We start from the raw sequence: 19,312 nt of genomic DNA on the forward strand, positions 1-19,312 counted from the left end.
TTCTAATGTTGGTATGTCAAAGACTTTCCAATTAGATAGTGGTTGATTTCAAAATAATATTCTGATTTGAATAGAATTCAATTGGATGGATTAACATTATACATATGGAACGGAGAATTATCCCCTTTGATTGGCACAATTAATATCTAATTCTGGAATAATTTAATTCATTTATAGAAACATCTTGTTTTGTCGTAACATCTGACACCGAAATAGCGGGAATTTGATACGATGCCGGCCAAGGGCAAAGTGTGCCTACAAGTGTCAATTCAGATACGCGTGCGTACAACCGCGAGGTAAGTGCTAGATCGTAAATTATATTTAGGCGTTTTAATTGGCAGACATCTGTCCAAACAATTGTAATTTATAACGATTGAGTGGCAAACACTTGTCCTAATAATGCAATTTTGATCCTTTAATCTATCAAGTATCAATTCGTTCCTAAAAATATCTGTTATCAATAAAATGTTTGGGATTTGATATTTACAAAATGATGCCGGCTAATTTCTACCGAATTTTGTTTTGTAATTTGAACAGAATATAATGTTAAGTATCCTTTCTTATTTTAATTTCTTATTAAATTCCTTCAATTGACAAAGTGCAATAAATTAATCTGGTTAACCCTCGACGGTTAACGCTTTCACTTTTCACGTTCTGGCATTGGTGACTTTGGTTAAGGTTCTAAGCATACACCCCGCGGCATTCATGAAAATTCAAATGGATTATTTAATAATCTCGATAACCGTATTAAAACTAAATCTTCGTATCTTGTAAAAAAATAAAATTGCATTTTAGGGATTTTTACAAAAAAGGGAAGCAAGGAGGAAGTTAGCTGCTTCCGGTCCGTGATCAAGTAAATGCGGACTCAGGACGCCCTGCATCCTTACCAAAAAAGAAGTAAAATAAATTATCAAGCCAAACACTATCCATACGTCTGCGTTTACGACTGTTTATTAACGTTTGGAAGCGCCTTGGGCGGAGCTAGGATTGGGTATATTTACACCATCGTCAACAATACAACAACCGATATCCGGTTTAGGGCTGCCTTAGGCTCGTTTCGCACGTATATCGGTTTCGACCGCAGTTGACAAGTGTGCAGCGGTGTTCCGGCTTCAATTAGGTGTCTATTCGGCATCTAATTGAAAACGTATATAAGAAGGTTTTGCGCGGAGGTTCACCAATTCATACCTAAAAGCTGTCTGGAGTCCTGACCTACGTCATCGCTCCATCTGAAGCAGTATCTGCCACGTTTTTTTTACCATAGATATTGCTCTTATACGTTCCAGGCTGGTCCATCTTCATGTATACGATTGTGACCCGCCCACCGCGACCTATTGAGCTCCTATGCAATCGTCCATCCTCTGGCAGAGGGCAAACAATTATTTGGAAGATTTTTCTCTCGAACACGGCTAGTTTAGTTTAGTTTAGTGGGAGGAGCCGCAGTTCCAAGTTCTTAGACCTTTGCTAGGCTCATTGTTCTATCCCCGGAGATCGTCTATTCATCGGCATCTCGATGACGGCGTTCGCAGGCTTTCGCGCGAATCTGAGAACATTCTCCAAAAGCAGAGAATGCGCAGACTCTTCGCTGAAGAAAACCTTATCAAGGTATCTTCGTTTGAGGTTTGAGGAGGTCAGGCAGCTGCATGAGATGTGCAGGGCCATCTCTTCTTCCTCGCATTGGCTACCTAAGGCCGAGACCATCACGCCTATTTTTCCATGTGGTAGTTTAAGGAGTAGTATCCCGTGAAAAGCCCTACTAGGGTTTTCATGTCGCACTTCTAAAGGGACAACAAAAATGCCTGCCGGAAGAAGTTCAGTTGTGTGAATTCTTGTCATTTCCCGCTTCAGAGTGGATCTACTATAGATGGCCGGATGCCAAAAGCTGGTTCTGGCCTCACCATTGTGGATTCATAACCTTGGCGGGTCAGTCTGTCAGTTTCTTCATTACCAGCGAAGTTTGAGTGCACTGGCACCCATATCAGGAATGTTTCGTACAGTCGGCCAAGTTTCAGCAGCATCTGATGACAACTCCACACTAACTAGCTTGGAACAGACTCGAATGATGCGACCTCTCCATTTTTGCCGCAAACATTCCATAATCGGATTTCCCGAGAACACCCCTGCGCTCGATCTGTTTCCCATGACTAACCGGTCAGTGAAAATTATTAAGTCTGTAATCCCAAAAGATTCGTGATCATTTATCGAACGTTCTTTTCTCTCTCTCTCCATTGACATCTGCACCGCGAATCACTTTCTCCAGGGCTAGGTTAAAGACGACCCATGATAGGTCATCCTTCTCCGACTCTGTAGGGGTGTGAACGTTAATGGGGCTTATATTTCCAAATTTGTCTCGCAAACGCAGAGTGCATAACCTTTCGCTTATGTATTCAAAGCTGAAAATAGCAGGTTTATTTTTTTGGCTGCCTAATGAAACCTACTCCAAGCACATGGTTTACTGGATGGACGCTGTAATATATGGTGTAGTGGTTCTTCTCCAGGAAACCGGTCCTTGTCCAGCACATCTCTTGCAACGCTGTTACATTAACTTTATATTAGGGCAGGGTATCGGCTAGCTGCGGAGCGGTCCATACAGGAGGCGCACGTTCCACGAGAAAATGCGCAAATCGTTGTTCTGTTTTCGTTGTCGGGTTCGTTGTTGTAAAATCCATTTTGTCCAAGGCTCCTTCGGCTTCATCAGTTGGTACAATTTGTCCCGTTTTTAGGCGCGGGGAACTCGCTTTTATTCTTCTCAATGCCCCAACTCTTGAGCATAGGTTGATGAATCGCTTGTTGTAGTTGATTGCCTCCATATGTAACTAGTTCGGCTGCGATTCTATTGGTTCCTGGCGACTTATGGCTCTTAAGCCTATGCTCTTTCCTCCATGCTCTGCGGTGACAGTATTCATCCATCGTGTTCAGTTGCCGTGATTTCCAACTCGTCAATATTCTTTTTGTTGAGCAGATCGTCAAAATACTCAACCAATCGCTCCAATATGCCCATACGGTCGGAAATCAGATTACCCTCTTTGCCTCGACAGGATGAGCATCGTGATGTATGTATATGGCTTCATCCTGGTGACTTGTTGGTAAAACTGGTTGCCTGGTGCGTTCGCAGGCTTGCTTCTTCTGCTTTTGAAGCTCTTTGCTCGTTCTGGCCGCCGATCAACTGTGGACTGTTCAGGCGTAACTGCTAGGCGCCCTGATAGTGGATGGCGTCCCGCGAATACACGCGGTCAGGCGTTTAGAGTTCTGCGTTCTTATTTTGCAGTTCCGAATTCACACAAGCAGCGGTCAGTTACCAGCGTTCCAGTTATGCTCCAAATATTGTGGGTGAAACATGTGCTTAGTTAATTTTATTTCTTATTTTGATGAGTGATATATATGCGAAATAGCACTGGAAAAGGTAAAACAAATAAGAAAAGTTATCATCCTCAGTTTCCATTTCTCTTGTGATTTCAGTCAGCTTTTTGTTTCAGTTTTTATAATTACTATCACTCAAATCATGTAAGAGAAGCCTTTCCAGCATTAATTCAATCAATTTTTCAATTTCCGACGTGGTATTATCTGCAATATGTCCTCCTTTCGGTATAGCTGAAATAAAGCTTACACATTCTTATATAGAAAATACTTTTTATATTTGTAATTTTGTCTAAAATAACCAGGGTTTCGCTTAATATTTTTATTAAGGATTTTTTAGGAAATTTTATCATATTTAGGCGAGATAGGAGGAATACATTCGACGGGATTAAAAGTCCTGCTTAATCCTTTTATTAGTATCTTCATGGGTGTAGGAAGAATTCCACTGTAATGCCAAAATGCAAAAGGTTTCTCATGGACCGTTGGCAGTGTGAGTTGCTACAAAAGGAAGTCTATATTACAAAGGACACATTACTCGGAACTCCTGACCGCGCCTTTTGTGCGTCGACTCGTAGTTTGCATTGAATCCGAAGCCCCAGTCTCATACCACCACTTACCTTCTTCTATTTATACAAGAGAATGATGGTAGACACTAATCTGTAATAAATGAAGCGATGAGTGCAGAAAGAGTGTGAATTATACATTTTTGAAAATTGAATTTTTCTTATACATCAATTTTATTTATATCAGCAATTATTATTTGAAGAATCGCTTCTATCTTCCTATTTTGGAAAGGTCATCTCTTCTTTAATGAGGGTATAACGGGCATAAGTCCTAAGATTTTAAAGTTAAAATTTGGCTCCTAGGGTACTCATCCTTAATCGATGTCTCACAAGTATGAGGCCAAGGGCAATGTGAAACCAACTGACGAGTTTCATAATAAACACGAACTAAGATACTAAAATTACGAGATTTCTTCCATCTTCCGAAAAATGGTGATGATGAAAAAAGATGGTTTTAAGTATACCTTTGCATATCAAGTTCCCTAGAAAATATATTTTCTGCAACATCTGCAGAGTCCTCTTCGAACACGGATTGATTTGAAAACCACAATAAGAACCCCTTTCTGAATGATACAACGATACCAGTGGTGGATGCAAGGTGCACCTAAACCCTCTACCATAACTAAAGAGTATGGCACCCAAGTTATACAGTGGAACGCTGCCCGTCATGAAGGTACAACTGCAATCTCCATGAAACTTCTAAAACGGGTCAGCTGCAAATAACTGAGCCGAGAACACATCCCCAGAGATGTAGTCTAGGATGTGGCATCCTGTCCCAACACCTGAGGGCCCATCAAATGTGATAAGTCCCTTTTTCATGAGCCAAAATATTGATGCAAAGCTCCCGCTCCCTTCAACTGAAGCAATATACGAGTAATAGGCAGCTTTCTCAAAGTTGTTGACATGGTAAACCAATATGTTGTTGGGTGATTGGCAATGTGTTCCACGCTTCTGAAGGCTTTTCGTGAAGCTAGAACTCTTCGCTTCTCCTAAACTAATCTGCACCACATAACCCTAAAGTGACCCACCGGTCTTCTGCGATAGAGGATTCTAATGCATGGCAAACTCCGCAGTGGACTTGTTGCCTTTTCACAGTGTACGACTCGTTATTTTCACTTTTGTACTATGATCAACACTTCCACGGGTATCTGTCCCGTATGCCGACGTGGTACTTAATTTCTTATTGTCTTAGTCCACAGTATCCTAATGAAACGAAAAGTATGATGTTGAATAAAGTTTGGACCTTTTGAGTAACAAGGGAAATCCATGTGTCATTCTCAAATAGCAGCACAGAGAAAACGTTCGTATGGAACAGCTTTAATTTGATGTTGGTGTTAATATAGCTTTCCTAGATTTCGGAAAAAAACACCAAAGGCGAATTTACCGCTGTTAATGAATGGAATGATATCATGCGGTTTACAAAAGCGAAGTTGTTGCTATTTGTGACAACTTCTTTCATCACCAGCGCAATTGGCAAATTTCTTTTGTCACGGTGCACACTACGTTGAATTTTTCTCACTTTTCCACGTTCACTTCCACTCGCAGTCAACAAAAAAGCTGCCCGTTTCTTACCTTCATTGACTGACCTCCACGTTTCCGCCGCCAGTCAGGCCGTGTCCGACAACTTGCACCAAAGAGAAAAACACTTTTGATGGCGACCCATTGTGTATTAATATTCCTTGGCGGGTTTTTTAAACTTTGTGTCGATTACATAGCAAGACATTTTTCGCCACTACTGGACGACAATCGGATTGCTGAGACGGCCCATATTGAATTTGGGGGCTGAGCTTTTGATCCCCTGCGAGAAGATGGGGTAGCGGCGCGTAAACGTAGATAAACGATCACCAGATAATGGTATCTTTCGAGGAAAACATCAGCACATCTTTTGTTACGTACATTCAAAAGACAACTCCTAAATATACTGCTGATCGTGATATGGTCGAACTAATTAGATGTTCGTTGGCAATCATTCGAAATCGAGCTGACCTTGTGGCAGGTTCTTTTCTTGAACAGTTTGCTATTGATGATGCAGAAGTATTCAAACCTTTCACCGTTGTTGTATCGGTCACCAAAACCACTCTTTTCTATCACGTCTCACAGCCCAAGCTGGGATTCAGATCACTCATCACGCTCACAACGTCAATTTTAGGAAGCTTCCATTGATCTGCGAGTAATTGTTCATAGAAAGTATCCTTCTCCACTATATCGGAAGTCTCCGTTGGTGCATAGCATTGCGCAATTGTGATGCTCCTTAACCTGAATCGGAATCTTGCCGTCAATATCCTGTTAAAAATTGGCTCCCAGGTCAAGAGAGTACGCTTGGCGGTAGCTGCCAGTATTATTATTATTATTCTGTTAAGGGAAAGTCGCACCGCGTCCTTGAAGAACTATTGTGCCCCTTTTACTGGTTATAGTGTACCTATTAATCATAGTATCTCAACCAAGCCTATAACCGTCAGGAACTTTAGTATATTCCCTACTTCCAGATCTTTCAACTTTGCATCTGGTATTAAGTTTTCTCCCAGATGCCTCGACCTCCTTTGCACAAGTGCCGGACACTGTCCCAGGACGTGTACAGAGGTTTCATCACACTCCGCACAAAACCTACAGGCAGTGTCCGTAGATATCTCTAACTTCCCTAGGTGATAGTTTAGCCGACAGTGACCAGTGAGAATTCCGACTATGATTCGGAGGTTCTTTTTGATGAAGTTTAAGCAATCCTTTGTGTGCAATAAGCACCCTGGACTGCTCTATCCCTGGAAGGCTCGCGCAGTATAGTTCCCTCAACCGTTCCTCTTCATTTCTTAGAGTAATAGTCATGAAACCGTTTCCGATTCCATAGAAGGGTTCTGGCTCGTATAAAGGCGTCCCAGCTCCCTTCTTTGCTAGTTCGTCAGTAACAGTCCCATATCGGATTTGCATCTGTCACTACTAGGCTTTCCAGAATACAGTGCCGGAGAAGAGTATTCTTCAGGAACCCACCATCTCATTTTGCTTAGGACCGGAAAATCCAGTTTATATCGCTAGGCTCTCGCTTGAGGTGAAGAAAGCGAATATTTTGCGGATTTTCGATAGCGTTGTGGAGGAGCGTGCGGACATTCTAGACATCGTAGCTGTGAAGTCAGTCCCTATCAGAGGTGTTGTTGGCCTTTCGGTAACAGTAAAATCTAGTAATTTGGAGGTTGGCAGCTCACAAATTTCTATCCCTTTTAATCGACTTTTACGATAATCAGGGAATACTTTTTAAACCGCAACTCACAGGGTGGCCACTCTTAGGTCTTATATAAAGGGGATGGTGACACTTACAGGATACATACAAATTTTAACAAAATGCTATGTGTTTATCAAAAGCGCATGAACCCAAATCTAGAAATCGGCAGTGATTTTATGTTATGTTGCCAAAGTTCTGTCGAGGCGTCAAAGTCGAGACCTCAGTGGTTAAGCCGTCACCTGATTGCCAATGAAGTTGTAAGGTTGGTAACCAAGTTTTATTGTCTGCAGAGTGTTTTGCAACTTGATTTGCAACCTTAGTGTAGTAAAATAGTAATAAAATCACTCACAACACGATCTCTACTCCTCAATCTCTCAAGTCTGTGGTAAATGAATTGCAAGTTAGTTGGCAACCAGTCTTATCTGTGGTCGCCTTCAGGAAATAGATATACATTGAGCTTCTTGATCGAGGCATGTAGGATTGGAAATCGGGATTTGCAGGTTGAAAATAATATAGTCATCTCAGTAGAGTTGGTAGTTTTCCCAGATTATATTTGACTTGGAAATCCTGTAAATTCTACAATGTCAACATTAATATTTCGGCCATTAATCAAAGAACCAAAACTGTCAATCATTTTATTTATAAATGTAATATTCAACAATGCAGCGCGCATCATATTTTTGGCAATTCAAGGTTAATTTCTTGACTAGCCGAGAAAAATGATAAGGTGTGATGTTTATATTTACCGAGAATAGACTACGCTTGTAATGATCCAATTCAATCGTTATTATTACAAATTCAATACGTTCTATAAAAACATGTCACATTTGAACAATATTTATTATCTCTGCTAGAGATCCCTTGGGGTCGAAATTCACTTGACCCTTGTTTGTGCATGAGAATTATAATAATATTGTTGATTTGTGAAGTGAAGCGGCAAAATTAAATTTCTTCAGTTAGTTACTGGATAGCTTTCAGTTAAGCGAAACGTTTTCTTTATTTCTTTCAGTAGCTTTTGCAACCATGTCTGCTGGAAAGTTAGGTAAATTGTGATTTGCGTTTCAGTATAAGCTTCAGAATGAAACTGGTTCCTTTTTACAGCCCTCCTTAGCGTTTCTGACAAGACTGGTCTTGTTGATTTGGGGAAGGTTTTAGCAAAATTAGGATTTGAACTGGTTGCTAGCGGTGGTACTGCAACTTCGTTGAGAAATGCCGGCTTGCTCGTTAAAGATGTTTCGGAAATTACTGGCGCACCGGAAATGCTTGGTGGACGAGTGAAAACATTACATCCTGCTGTTCATGCGGGAATTTTGTCAAGGTATGTGAGTCGACAGTGTTTATATTTACTTCATAAACTACAAATTGAATTCCTGTAATTTTCATGGATCATACTTTGAATTTTTGCACAGGAATATAACCAGCGATTTGGATGACATGAAAGCACAAAATTTCGAGTTAATTCGACTTGTTGTCTGCAATTTGTATCCATTTGTAAATACAATACAAAAACCAAATGTTACTGTAGCGGATGCAGTTGAAAACATTGATATTGGTGGTGTAACACTTTTGAGGGCAGCTGCTAAGAATCATGATCGTGTTACAGTTATCTGTGATGCTGGTGATTATGCTCAAGTTTTGAATGAACTGAAAGAATTGGGAGATACAAAACCAGAAACTAGGTATATTAACAAAAGTTAATTTGATTCAAAATATTTTCTACAACTTAATTTGTTAGGCAAAAATTGGCACTTAAAGCATTCACACACACAGCAAGCTATGATCAAGCGATATCTGACTACTTCCGCAAACAATATTCGCAAGGAGCTTCGCAGCTGAATCTTCGTTATGGAATGAATCCGCATCAGAAGCCAGCACAACTTTTTACAACATTGGATAAGTTGCCCCTTGTTGTTTTGAATAGTGCTCCAGGTAAGTTTGTTTCGTTAATTTCGAGTCGTGGTCACTGTGTTTTTGTATGCCGAAAGCGGAGATCTTGGTCGAACTGAACGAGCGTTTCTATCTTCTGCTTTCCTCGCGGAACTGTTATATAAATACATACTAGTATATAACCGACCATTGAAAGATGTTGCTGCGATAAATTGTAGCTGCTTGTGGAGTTCAAACCTGTTAAAATCGCCCTACTGTTTGTCTGTTCGTATCTTCGCGGCACTAAAATGAAACGTTACTTTGCGGAAAGGGTCTTGACTTAAACCAACACCTCATCGTTAGCCACCCGCTTCCCAGCTCCCGTCAGTACTCTATTTTGAATAGCTTGTTCTTATATTCACCATTGTCGTATTCACTTTGGTGCAGCTTTCTTCTGATATCAGCATCTCGTCAATTTGATTATGGGATCATAGTTCCATATTTATGACGCTCTTCAAGATCTTCCTTTGTATGTATAATACCTCGGTCAATGGATCATTACGTTTTCAAGCTTCTCTGGTCTAACGATTCATTTACATTCGGGGGACTTTGCAAAAGAAATGATAGAATTGCTTGTTATAACCACCATGCTCCGTAAAGGAATTGTATCAGATGGTACCTCACTTCATCTTCTATTTCGAATCTTTCTTCAATAAGGGTGATCAGTGCATGGGTTCATCGACCGATTTCAAAGCTGTCGCTCCGTTGCAACAGACATCATCGCCGTGATGATGTAAACTGCCTATCCCGGTATTGTCCTAGAGGCAGGATTTACTTTTCTCTGGGTCATGGTGCTAACCAATGTCCACACCCAGATACAATTCGCATATAGAAGAATGGACTGCATTACTTTGGCCGCGAGCAGCCTGCAATTGCGTCTCGGTTCTCCGATGATGAATATGAATCAAGATTTGTTGCCTTCTCGCGGGCGTAATATAAATGCCCCTGAAACCTTTCAAACCGGATGTTGACGATTTTATTTTGACCGCCTTCGGTTTCTCCTCCGCCATATCATGTTGGACCATTCGTAGCCATGATTTGATGGTGTGAATGACTTCGCCTGCGTAAGCTATTGACATACTTGCTTCGCTTCGTAACTGCAAACACTGCCAGGTCGTTCACAAAACCCATCACTTTTATCTTCTCAGCGACGTGAGGGTCGGCTAGAGTACTCCATTGTATTCGTGATCACTGGCTTTAGGGGAGGATAGAGGTACATAATGGCATATACGTAATGTTTTATAAACAAGGTTGAGAATTCCGTCCGGCTCAAGGCACAGCTTTCTGTAGCATTTCCGGTTTCTTCTTCATAATGGAGTTCGTGTAGACTTTACGAGTTTGTTACTAATTTATGTAACAACCGCTGCTTTATCATCAATGTGGTTTCTTTGGGACTGGAACTGGAGGTAGGAAAATCCTGTCACACCCTGGAATCCGTCTCTATAGCCAACTTCGACAGGATCACAACTTAAGACGGTACTTGTCGTTAGAATCTTATAATCTTCAATAATTCGTTCTTTATTTTCATACATGTGGAGATAACTACACGCCAGTTACTTTTTAATTTGCGCTTTTCTCTAACTATGTATATTTTCAGGGTATTCTTTCCCCTTCAGCGATCTGTTTAGCCTTTTTAAAGTTTTGTGTAAAATAAAACCTTGTTAAAATCGGTTGACCGTTTGTCTGTCGACCACATGCATTTTGCTCGGAAACGGTTATAGCGATTGAGACCAAATTCGGCGGAAAGGCAGGAACTGTGAAAGCTCATAGATACAGCGAGTTACATCATTCCACGTGGAATTTAAAGGGGGTCCACATACATTCAAAAAGGAGGTGGGGTATCAAATCAAAGGTCTCGGTTAGTACTTTCCGAAGTCCGTCCTACTTTTGACATTTGTGGGAAAGGTGCGGAGTGCGGGGAGTTGAAAGTGATAATTTCGTTCAGGGGGACATTCTCAGAAACTATTAAACCTATTATAGAAATCTGAAAAAAATTAAGAAGCTGCCAATATAGTGCCTAGACTCCGAAATACCCTCCATATCGATATCTATTCATGCGATGCATGCAGTACACGCCCCGAAGAGACTGTTACCGACGAGAAAAACAAAAAAAGTCCACAAAATAATTTTGGATGACCGCAAAGTGAGGTTGATTGGGATACCTGAAGCTCTAAAGATATTAAAGGAACGTGTTGTATATATCGTTAATGAATGTTTGGGTATGCGATAGCTTTGTTCAAAGTGAGTGCCGCGCGAACTCATAATCAACCAAAACCAACAACGAGTTGACGATTTGAGCAGCGTTTGAAGCTCCTCCTATAAAAAACCCGAATTTATGCTTCGATATGTGACAATGAATGAAACTTGGCTCCATTATTTCACACCGAGATTAAAAGATCGTCATTCAAATGGACTGCACGTGGTAAACTGACTCCAAAGCGTGCAAAGGTGCAACAGTCCGCTGGCAAGGGTATGACATCAGTATTTTGGGATGCGCATGGTATAATATTCATCGACTATCTTCAAAAGGGAAAAACGATCATTACCGACTATTACATACATTGGAGCGTTTGAAGGATGGCATCGCCGAAAAACGCGGAAAAAACCATGTCACAAATCAATGAAAACGATGTCAAAATTGCATGAATTGGGCTTCGAATTGCTTCCGCATCCAATGCATTCTCCAGATCTGGCTCCCAGGGACTTTTTCCTTTTCTCTGACCTCAAGCGAATGCTTGCTGGGAAGAAATTTAGCCTCGATGAATAGGTAACCGCCGAAAATGAGACCTATTTTGAGGCTAAAGACAAATTGTACTATAAAAATGGCATCGAAAAATTGTGTAATCGCTGTAATCATTGTATCGCCTTCGAAGGCGTCTATTTTGAATAATAAACCAAATTTTATCAGACATTTTTTTTCTATGTTAGCCTACGCACTTTTCAGCCCAACTGTTATCCATTCGCTTCCAATCTTTTATATTAGAAATAATTGTTTGCGTTTACCTACCTTTCTTGCGGTGTCAGTGATTACACGGCTTCTTTTTCGTAGTACCAATTTGTCCTGTGCTTGTTGCCGCTAAGTTCATTCGATTTATTCAATATAACAGACGCATTTGTAACCCAAGTAAGCCAACTGATATCATATCAGTACTTGCTGTTCCCAACGTTGCTGCATCTGATGTGGTCGTAAAGGTGCTGTAAGCTGATAAACCGAATTTCCATTTTTTTGTTTAAGGACTGAGTAGTCCTGGGCCCGCATGCACTTGATATCGGACAGGACCAATTGGAGAGACACTTTCTCCCGTCTTTCTTTCTGGTTGACTGATCCCCCTTTTTGAGGTGAGCACCCAACTTTCTGTTTTTTTTTAAATGAGACATGAGACGATACGCAGTCCGGTTTCGGGTAGAACCAACTCATCAGACGCTGCCTTAAGTGGATGCGGACTCATGATCCTTGTCTCGATCATCAATTGATCGTTTTTGTTATCAACATCATACCGATCACATTGGCGGCGTGTTTGTGACTTTATATTGAAGAGGGAACAACACACAGCAACTGTTTCTGGTTAAGCTGCTTCCAGATCAGAGATGAGCGAAGGTTTCTCTTTACAAATTTATCTTCTTTCGATTCTGCAGCATTTTTGTAAATTGAGGTGACTATTGTGCAACATTTTCAAGTGCTATCTCTTCCCTGGATTTCTAGCGTGAATAGCTCATCTATTTTAGGAAAACAATAGCCTTAGCATGGCAGGCTTTTGAGACTCGGGACGGACGACGGGGCAGTCGATTACTGATTTCTTATTCAGTATTTTCTTATAGTGTTTGAAAGACTTCTTAAGTTCTGCTCCCTCTATAACTTAGGAACTTCATTCGGTATGTAGATAGATTCTGATGAGAATATTAACAGCCCGTTTTGCAGGCAGTTACTTCGCCTGACTTTATGGGGCTACAATCTGAAATCGACTCGTGTTCCCCCGAAATATTTGCCTCCAAATTGCCTCTCGTTAATTGGAGAAGTCGTGCCCCGTTTGGCCCAGGTCGTCCATTCAGTCTTTCCATCTGTTCTGGCGTTTTTCAAGTGGTCGGCTGCTTTCCACTTTGCTTGGAAATTCTTCAGTTTATAGTCACTGGATCACTTGAGATGAGCTGTCTACTAGAGCTTTCGGATCTTAATATGGCTAGCAGTTGAACGAAAGAGATAAATCCTCAACTCTTATCACTGGGCCCACGATTAGTTTGAAGGTTTGACGATCGAAAGATTCATCAGTCTGCTTTTCGGTCTGGTATTCCATCTGCAATCGGCGCTTTGCTATTTTTTAGTGTAACCTTCATTTGTACCTCAGGGGATCGTGACGATCAGTATTTCTTGTAGTATTATGCTCATGGGTTTTTAATATGCTCCATATAGTGTTCATATTTTTTATCTGTTCGTTGTGTGGTTGTGATTTGCTCTTTGGTGGGGCAAAGCGCGTCAACCACGCTTACGCGCCATCGTACACGGTCCACTAAAATACACTTCAACTCCTTCAAGGACTTCTCGAGACGCTTGCACTCCTATACTGTTCTGTGCTAAGTGCTCTCGGGGGGGCCCATTCGTCGGCCCTCTCGGGATAGGGTGTTCCACTGCATGTTGTCGTCAGCAATGGAATTGTCGCCCGCTCCTTAATGTGTAACCTTTTCGTTGCCATGTCTTCCTTCCGATCACATCGCGTACAGGTGCGGGGCCAAGTTCTTTGTTCGAAATCGTGTCAGCATACCCTGATGACACGTCGTAGAGAAGTGTTAACGAAGGTTTGAAGCTTTTGAGTAATGGTGGGGATCACTTCCCATGTGCTACTTCCATCTTTCCAAATCCAGAATTTCCAATCCCAAATTCACAACTCTGTGAGGGAGCAGCCAGGAAGAGTGTCTTCAGCGTAGTCGCGGTGTTTGAGGAAAGATGTCATGGTCCATTGAATTCTTCCATGTCCTCCAGACAAGGCAGCATGAAGAACACCACCGATAACAAGCAGAAATAATATTGGTGACAAGACGCAACTATGGCGGACTTCGCTTTGGACTTCAAATTCATCTGAGATTTTATTTCGAATCATTTCTTTTATGCTGGAGTTCATGCCCGATTGCTCTCTCTCCAGTGTTCTCTCCCTTAATCTCGTACTTTGACTGATCTCATCTTTTGTCGATGCTATCGCTTCCTTGATGTTAGTTCAGCGGTAGCAGAGTTTGTTTTTTTCAGCGCTCCGACGACACTTCTTTATTCCGGGGTCCTCACATATTATCTATTCCGATCGTTTATTATCCGGCAATCGCATGACGCTCTGACAAGCTGGTGGGCACTTTTGTGATTCACCCCACGTCAAAGATGTTGGAAGTTGTTCGGTATTCGATTAGAACTTGGTCTTTTCGTTGAATGTGCCCCATGCACATCTGAGGTGACTAGCGTGCTGTATGCAAAATCTATGAGTATACTGACGTTAGTTATGTTTTGAAGACTATACCCCACCTTCCTTTCAAGGTGGAACTGTTCTTTTCCGACCTTATCGCTGGATTATAATTTTTTTGTAGCCAAATTTTGTAATAATTTTCTTTTATTTAATACTCACATGGATGAAGTAAGTTTACAGATTCTGTTCTCCCCTTCTCAGCAAAATTTTGTGATTGTCAGTCTGTTGCAGAACCGACAACCTGGAGAGCTCGTCGGCTCTGTTTTATATTCTCCCTATCGCCAACTGTCTATTTTCTCCAGGGATTACCGTTGTGAAAGTGAAGGTAGGGTTTGGCAGTACGGTGTTAAATCAGTGTGGCTTACTCATGTTTTTATTGTGAAGTAGAGTACCAAATCTGAAATTCGCCCTGAAACACATAAGCCAACCAACATCCTCCCTCCGGTCTGCTTTTGCTGATGGAAATTTTTTAAAATAATCTTTGGGATTTTTTTTTGTGATATGAGGTTGTCTTGATGTTGGATCGGACCAAATGGAGAGCACCTTACCCTCGTTGAATACTCGTGCTGCGGGTGCTACGTCTAAAACGAGGGGTCCGTGGACCAAAAAAGCGAGTTCGTCCCTATTTGGTTTGGTCCAACATTAAATAGATGTGGACTTAGGATCCCTCATATCCTAAACAAAAAATATATTACTTTGGCCCAGCTTAAAGCACAACCTCTTATGCTTCTCTGAAGAGTAAGATATATTCAACGAGGTGACGCTTTCGGTTGGGTGATAATATTTGTTTATATGAACTTATGTAAGTGACCATCAAAACTCCCGAAGTGTCCATCTTTCAGTTTCCGATTTGTCTCTAACTTTTGTCTTAATTAGCTCAAATTTCATTTTTGATTTGCTACTCTTCTGTATAAAATATAATTCATAATCAATATATTTCCAGGATTCATAAATCTATGTGATGCTTTGAACGGTTGGCAGCTAGTGCGCGAGCTTAAAAATGCCCTAAATTTACCAGCTGCTACCAGCTTCAAGCATGTTTCACCTGCTGGAGCTGCTGTTGGCAATAAACTCTCTTTGGAGCAGGCAAAACTGTGCATGGTTGATGACATGCTTGATTCACTGACACCTTTAGCTGCAGCTTATGCAAGAGCACGTGGGGCCGATCGTATGTCTTCATTTGGTGATTTTATCGCAGTTTCCGATGTATGTGATGTAGCTACAGCGAAAATTATCTCGCGGGAAGTTTCAGATGGAATAATTGCTCCAGGCTATGATCCCGAAGCGTTTGAAATTTTAAAGAAGAAAAAGAATGGAGGATATTGCATTTTACAGGTAAGATTTTTTGAGCCTTTTTCTGGAAAAGGAAATTGAATTGGCTTTCCGATTATCAGAACGCGGTATTAACTAAATGTTATTGAGAAGAAGAAGTTTGGGAATTGTAGTGTTTGCTTAGAGTTTGTCGAAAATATGTGCTTTTGCCCAAATTTTGAAGTCTAACCTTTCACTTAAACCTCCTTCGCAGATTGATCCTGCATTCGAACCAGACCTAATTGAACGAAAAATGATATTTGGTCTAACACTTGAACAACGACGTAATGACGCCATTATTGACAAGGAACTATTCAAAAATATCGTCACAACAAACAAAACTCTTCCCGAAGGGGCTGTTCGGGATTTAATTGTTGCCACAATCGCTCTGAAATATACGCAAAGCAATTCAGTCTGTTATGCCCGTGATGGCCAAGTAATAGGTATTGGTGCCGGACAACAATCCAGAATACATTGCACAAGATTGGCGGGGGAAAAGGCTGACAACTGGTGGCTGCGTCAACATCCGCGAGTAATGTCCATGAAGTTCAAGAAAGGTGTAAAACGTGCCGAAATTTCTAATGCGATTGATAACTATGTTAATGGAACTGTTGGCAAGGATATGCCAGTTGATCAGTTTGAATCGATGTAAGTAACATATACAACGGACAGTAACATCTTCACCCTCCTCTTATGCTATTTGTCTTCAGCTTTCATTTAATTGCTTTGCTTTTAACATAGGTTGGAAGAGGTTCCACCACTCCTAACTAATCAAGAGAAACACGACTGGTTGAAGAAGTTACAAGGAGTCTCTTTGAGTTCTGACGCATTCTTCCCCTTTAGAGATAATATTGATCGTGCAAGATTGGTAAGTTTCAACATAGCTAATCAGTCCGTGGGAGCAAATTATGATCTAATGGTTTTTACAGAGTGGAGTCTCGTACATTGTCAGCCCATCGGGATCAACCAATGATGCTAGTGTGATTGAAGCTTGTAACGATCATGGAATTGTTCTTGCCCATACAAACTTACGTTTATTCCACCATTAAAAGTGCCATAAAATCTTATGTGTCCTCGAATATTATACATTCAAATGTAAGAATTTATGCAGATTCTTTTTTACTTTTGTCATTTGAAAAGGATAATGCATTCCATCGATTGTAGTTGTCAGATGATAAATTGCTGACGAAGAAATAAAGATCATTTTACGAATAAAGAAGCGGATAATTTTGGTAGATGTTAAGCCCATATCCCTTGCCCTAACATATTGCTAATATTTTGAATCAAAACGGACGGCAGGTACCGTTGAAAGGTAGATATCGAATTCAATTTTTTTCACCTCTGCCCTGATGCGATATGATTGATTAGAAAACTAAAAGTTGTCATCCTTATCCTATATATCTATGCGAATTCGACATGGATCTGAAACTTTTGGACGAAAACTTAACAAGGAATGTATACTCAAGTTCGAGCCTGAATTTCGTGTGATGTAACTTTGAAGTGCTTTTTTTAAGAGGAGCTTCCGAGGATTGTCCCAAATGTAAGTTTTGCTTGCTGATATTTTTTATTCAATCGATGACCGTTTTCTTTTAAAGTCACACTCTTATTTGTGTTCATTTCAAGTGGATCCTAAAACAGTTTACCGCAGAAGTAAGCTACAGTATATATATTCTAACTTGCATTTGATCCTTTGACAAGCGAAATTCAACTTTAGTTGCCGCGAGGCTATATGATTTTTGATGTTTACCTCGCTTCTAAGGTTTCTCCATTAGAAATATACTTGCTGGATTTAAATCGAGGCTTCTCGGGGGACAAATATCATATGTCAACCCTCGGAAGGAGATCTCTTACCACGCTCATACTCTCATTTGAAATATGCTGAAGTCAAGTGCTTCTGTTGTAGCTTTATGATATTTGCAATTTTGGTGTCAGAAAATCCGTCAGCATAGCCATACATCTCTCTGAATTTGCGGTTACTACTCGGTCGTGATTGTTGCCAATGAAAATCGGATCGATGATACCTTATCTTGTGATTCCAACGCAAACCGTAACCTTTGGTAAATGGATGATGGAAGCGGGGATTCTCTGCAGCGCGATGCCCGCAATTTTGTTTATTGACGAACCATCAACATAAGAGTGAGCTTCGTTGCAGTAATTAATGTTTCGAAGTCAGTGAAGATGTCGAACATTTCATTCGCAAAATTTAACTTCGATTCAAAGCTTGTTGGCTTGAATTCATGTGCTTATTGCATACAATTTCATATCGAGGTGCAAGATTCCTTGCAGCGTCATCTAGACACATTTAAAGTGGAAGAACGTTTACGAATCGACATTCCTGGATCAGCGCGCAATGATTGTCGAACATTCTGAATAGTTTCCTCACTGTGTACAACTCTCATGTTTTTGGAAAGCTTGGGGTTATGTTTTTTTGTCTACCCTGCTTTTCCGAACCTGCCAATCCAATACTTAATTGGCAATGGTCGCGCTACGCCTTGATGTCTCAGAAGCGCATTATTTTGGATACCTGCCTTAGGTGGGGCGGTGACGTAACCAGGAAGCCAGACAACTTTCAAGGATGTCAAATTGGTGGAATTTCGGCCCAAAACCGGAATGTTGGGAGTTCCTTAGTAAGGCAGTCCTGAACCGGATAAAGGTTGCTGCGCCGTTGATGCATGCATGCATTTCTCCTGTTCACTCTTTTTGGCAAATTTAAATGTGATGTATTTTGGAAAAACACATAAAGTTTCGGAAAACATTTTAGAATTTTCTAACGTGGATGTAGAAAACCGACATCTGTGGAATTCGGTGAAAAAGAACTCGAAATCAGAACGTACACTGGAACCAATAGGCAAATGCGGACATGATTTTGATTTGATTTTATGTGGCTAGATGTAGATCCAGTGTATTTAGATTCTTCTAAAAATTTACGCTAGCGTTTGTCAAGAAGGACGGAGTAGGGTTCGATAAATTAACTGAGTTGGATGGGAAGAGGCTGGAGCGGTAGCTAAGCGTGTTGTCGGCAAATACATGACAACTTCCACAATGAGTGCATGGTTTCTTCAGGCAGCAGGAAATATTCCATGGAGGTCTTATAAGGGGACTTTTTGTGCGTATCGAATAAGGTTGTGGATCCATATGAGTAAGTTTACCTTATTCTGATTATCTGCCGCATCGCTGTAAATAGTACGCCATAAGTTGAAGGCGTTTAGGAAAATGAGGTACTTAGATTGTAACTGGAAATTGCCCATAACTTTCAAATTATGGTTTCATTGGGGAGTTGGATTTGATATCGATCCAGTCCATTGTTGGTAGTTATAAGTAAGGCCCTTGCAGCGGAAGAGGTTAACAGTTGTCGAAGATGGTTTTCTCAAATTCGTGGTCTTTTCTGACTAATAGAGCAGCGATTGTGTTATAATGCTATCTTCGGTGAAATTGACATTGTAACTGCTCTTAAGAAATGTCTTGGATACGTAATAGAAGTCTTTTTTAATGAATCAACT

General features: G+C 40.8%; 1 protein-coding gene across 3 annotated transcripts; it reads left to right on the top strand.

Annotated features, from left to right (window-relative positions):
• Nucleotides 1-180: 180 nt before the first annotated feature.
• On the top strand, nucleotides 181-17,028 carry LOC119659164 (bifunctional purine biosynthesis protein ATIC). Of its 3 annotated transcripts, none has more exons than XM_038067115.1 (9): nucleotides 181-296; nucleotides 8,141-8,173; nucleotides 8,233-8,449; nucleotides 8,541-8,810; nucleotides 8,867-9,060; nucleotides 15,445-15,836; nucleotides 16,027-16,460; nucleotides 16,554-16,680; nucleotides 16,742-17,028. In XM_038067115.1, the coding sequence occupies exons 2-9, from the start codon at nucleotides 8,155-8,157 to the stop codon at nucleotides 16,859-16,861; spliced, it is 1,773 nt and encodes a 590-aa protein (XP_037923043.1). In that variant the 5' UTR covers nucleotides 181-296; nucleotides 8,141-8,154; the 3' UTR covers nucleotides 16,862-17,028. The 3 variants fall into 3 exon arrangements, with proteins under 3 accessions (XP_037923043.1, XP_037923044.1, XP_037923042.1); XM_038067116.1 differs by having other exon boundaries at nucleotides 197-296; nucleotides 8,144-8,173; XM_038067114.1 differs by lacking the exon at nucleotides 181-296 and having other exon boundaries at nucleotides 8,024-8,173.
• The last annotated feature ends 2,284 nt before the right edge of the window (nucleotides 17,029-19,312 follow it).

This window comes from Hermetia illucens, chromosome 6 (genome assembly GCF_905115235.1).
Source record: "Hermetia illucens chromosome 6, iHerIll2.2.curated.20191125, whole genome shotgun sequence".
Taxonomy (NCBI): Eukaryota; Metazoa; Arthropoda; class Insecta; order Diptera; family Stratiomyidae; genus Hermetia; species Hermetia illucens.

What these genes read in the sequence shown, in the direction of transcription:
- LOC119659164 (XM_038067115.1), top strand. An exon ending in GATACAAAACCAGAAACTAG is followed by an intron (nt 8,811 to 8,866) that starts GTATATTAACAA and finishes TTAATTTGTTAG; the next exon opens with GCAAAAATTGGCACTTAAAG. An exon ending in ATATTGATCGTGCAAGATTG is followed by an intron (nt 16,681 to 16,741) that starts GTAAGTTTCAAC and finishes TGGTTTTTACAG; the next exon opens with AGTGGAGTCTCGTACATTGT.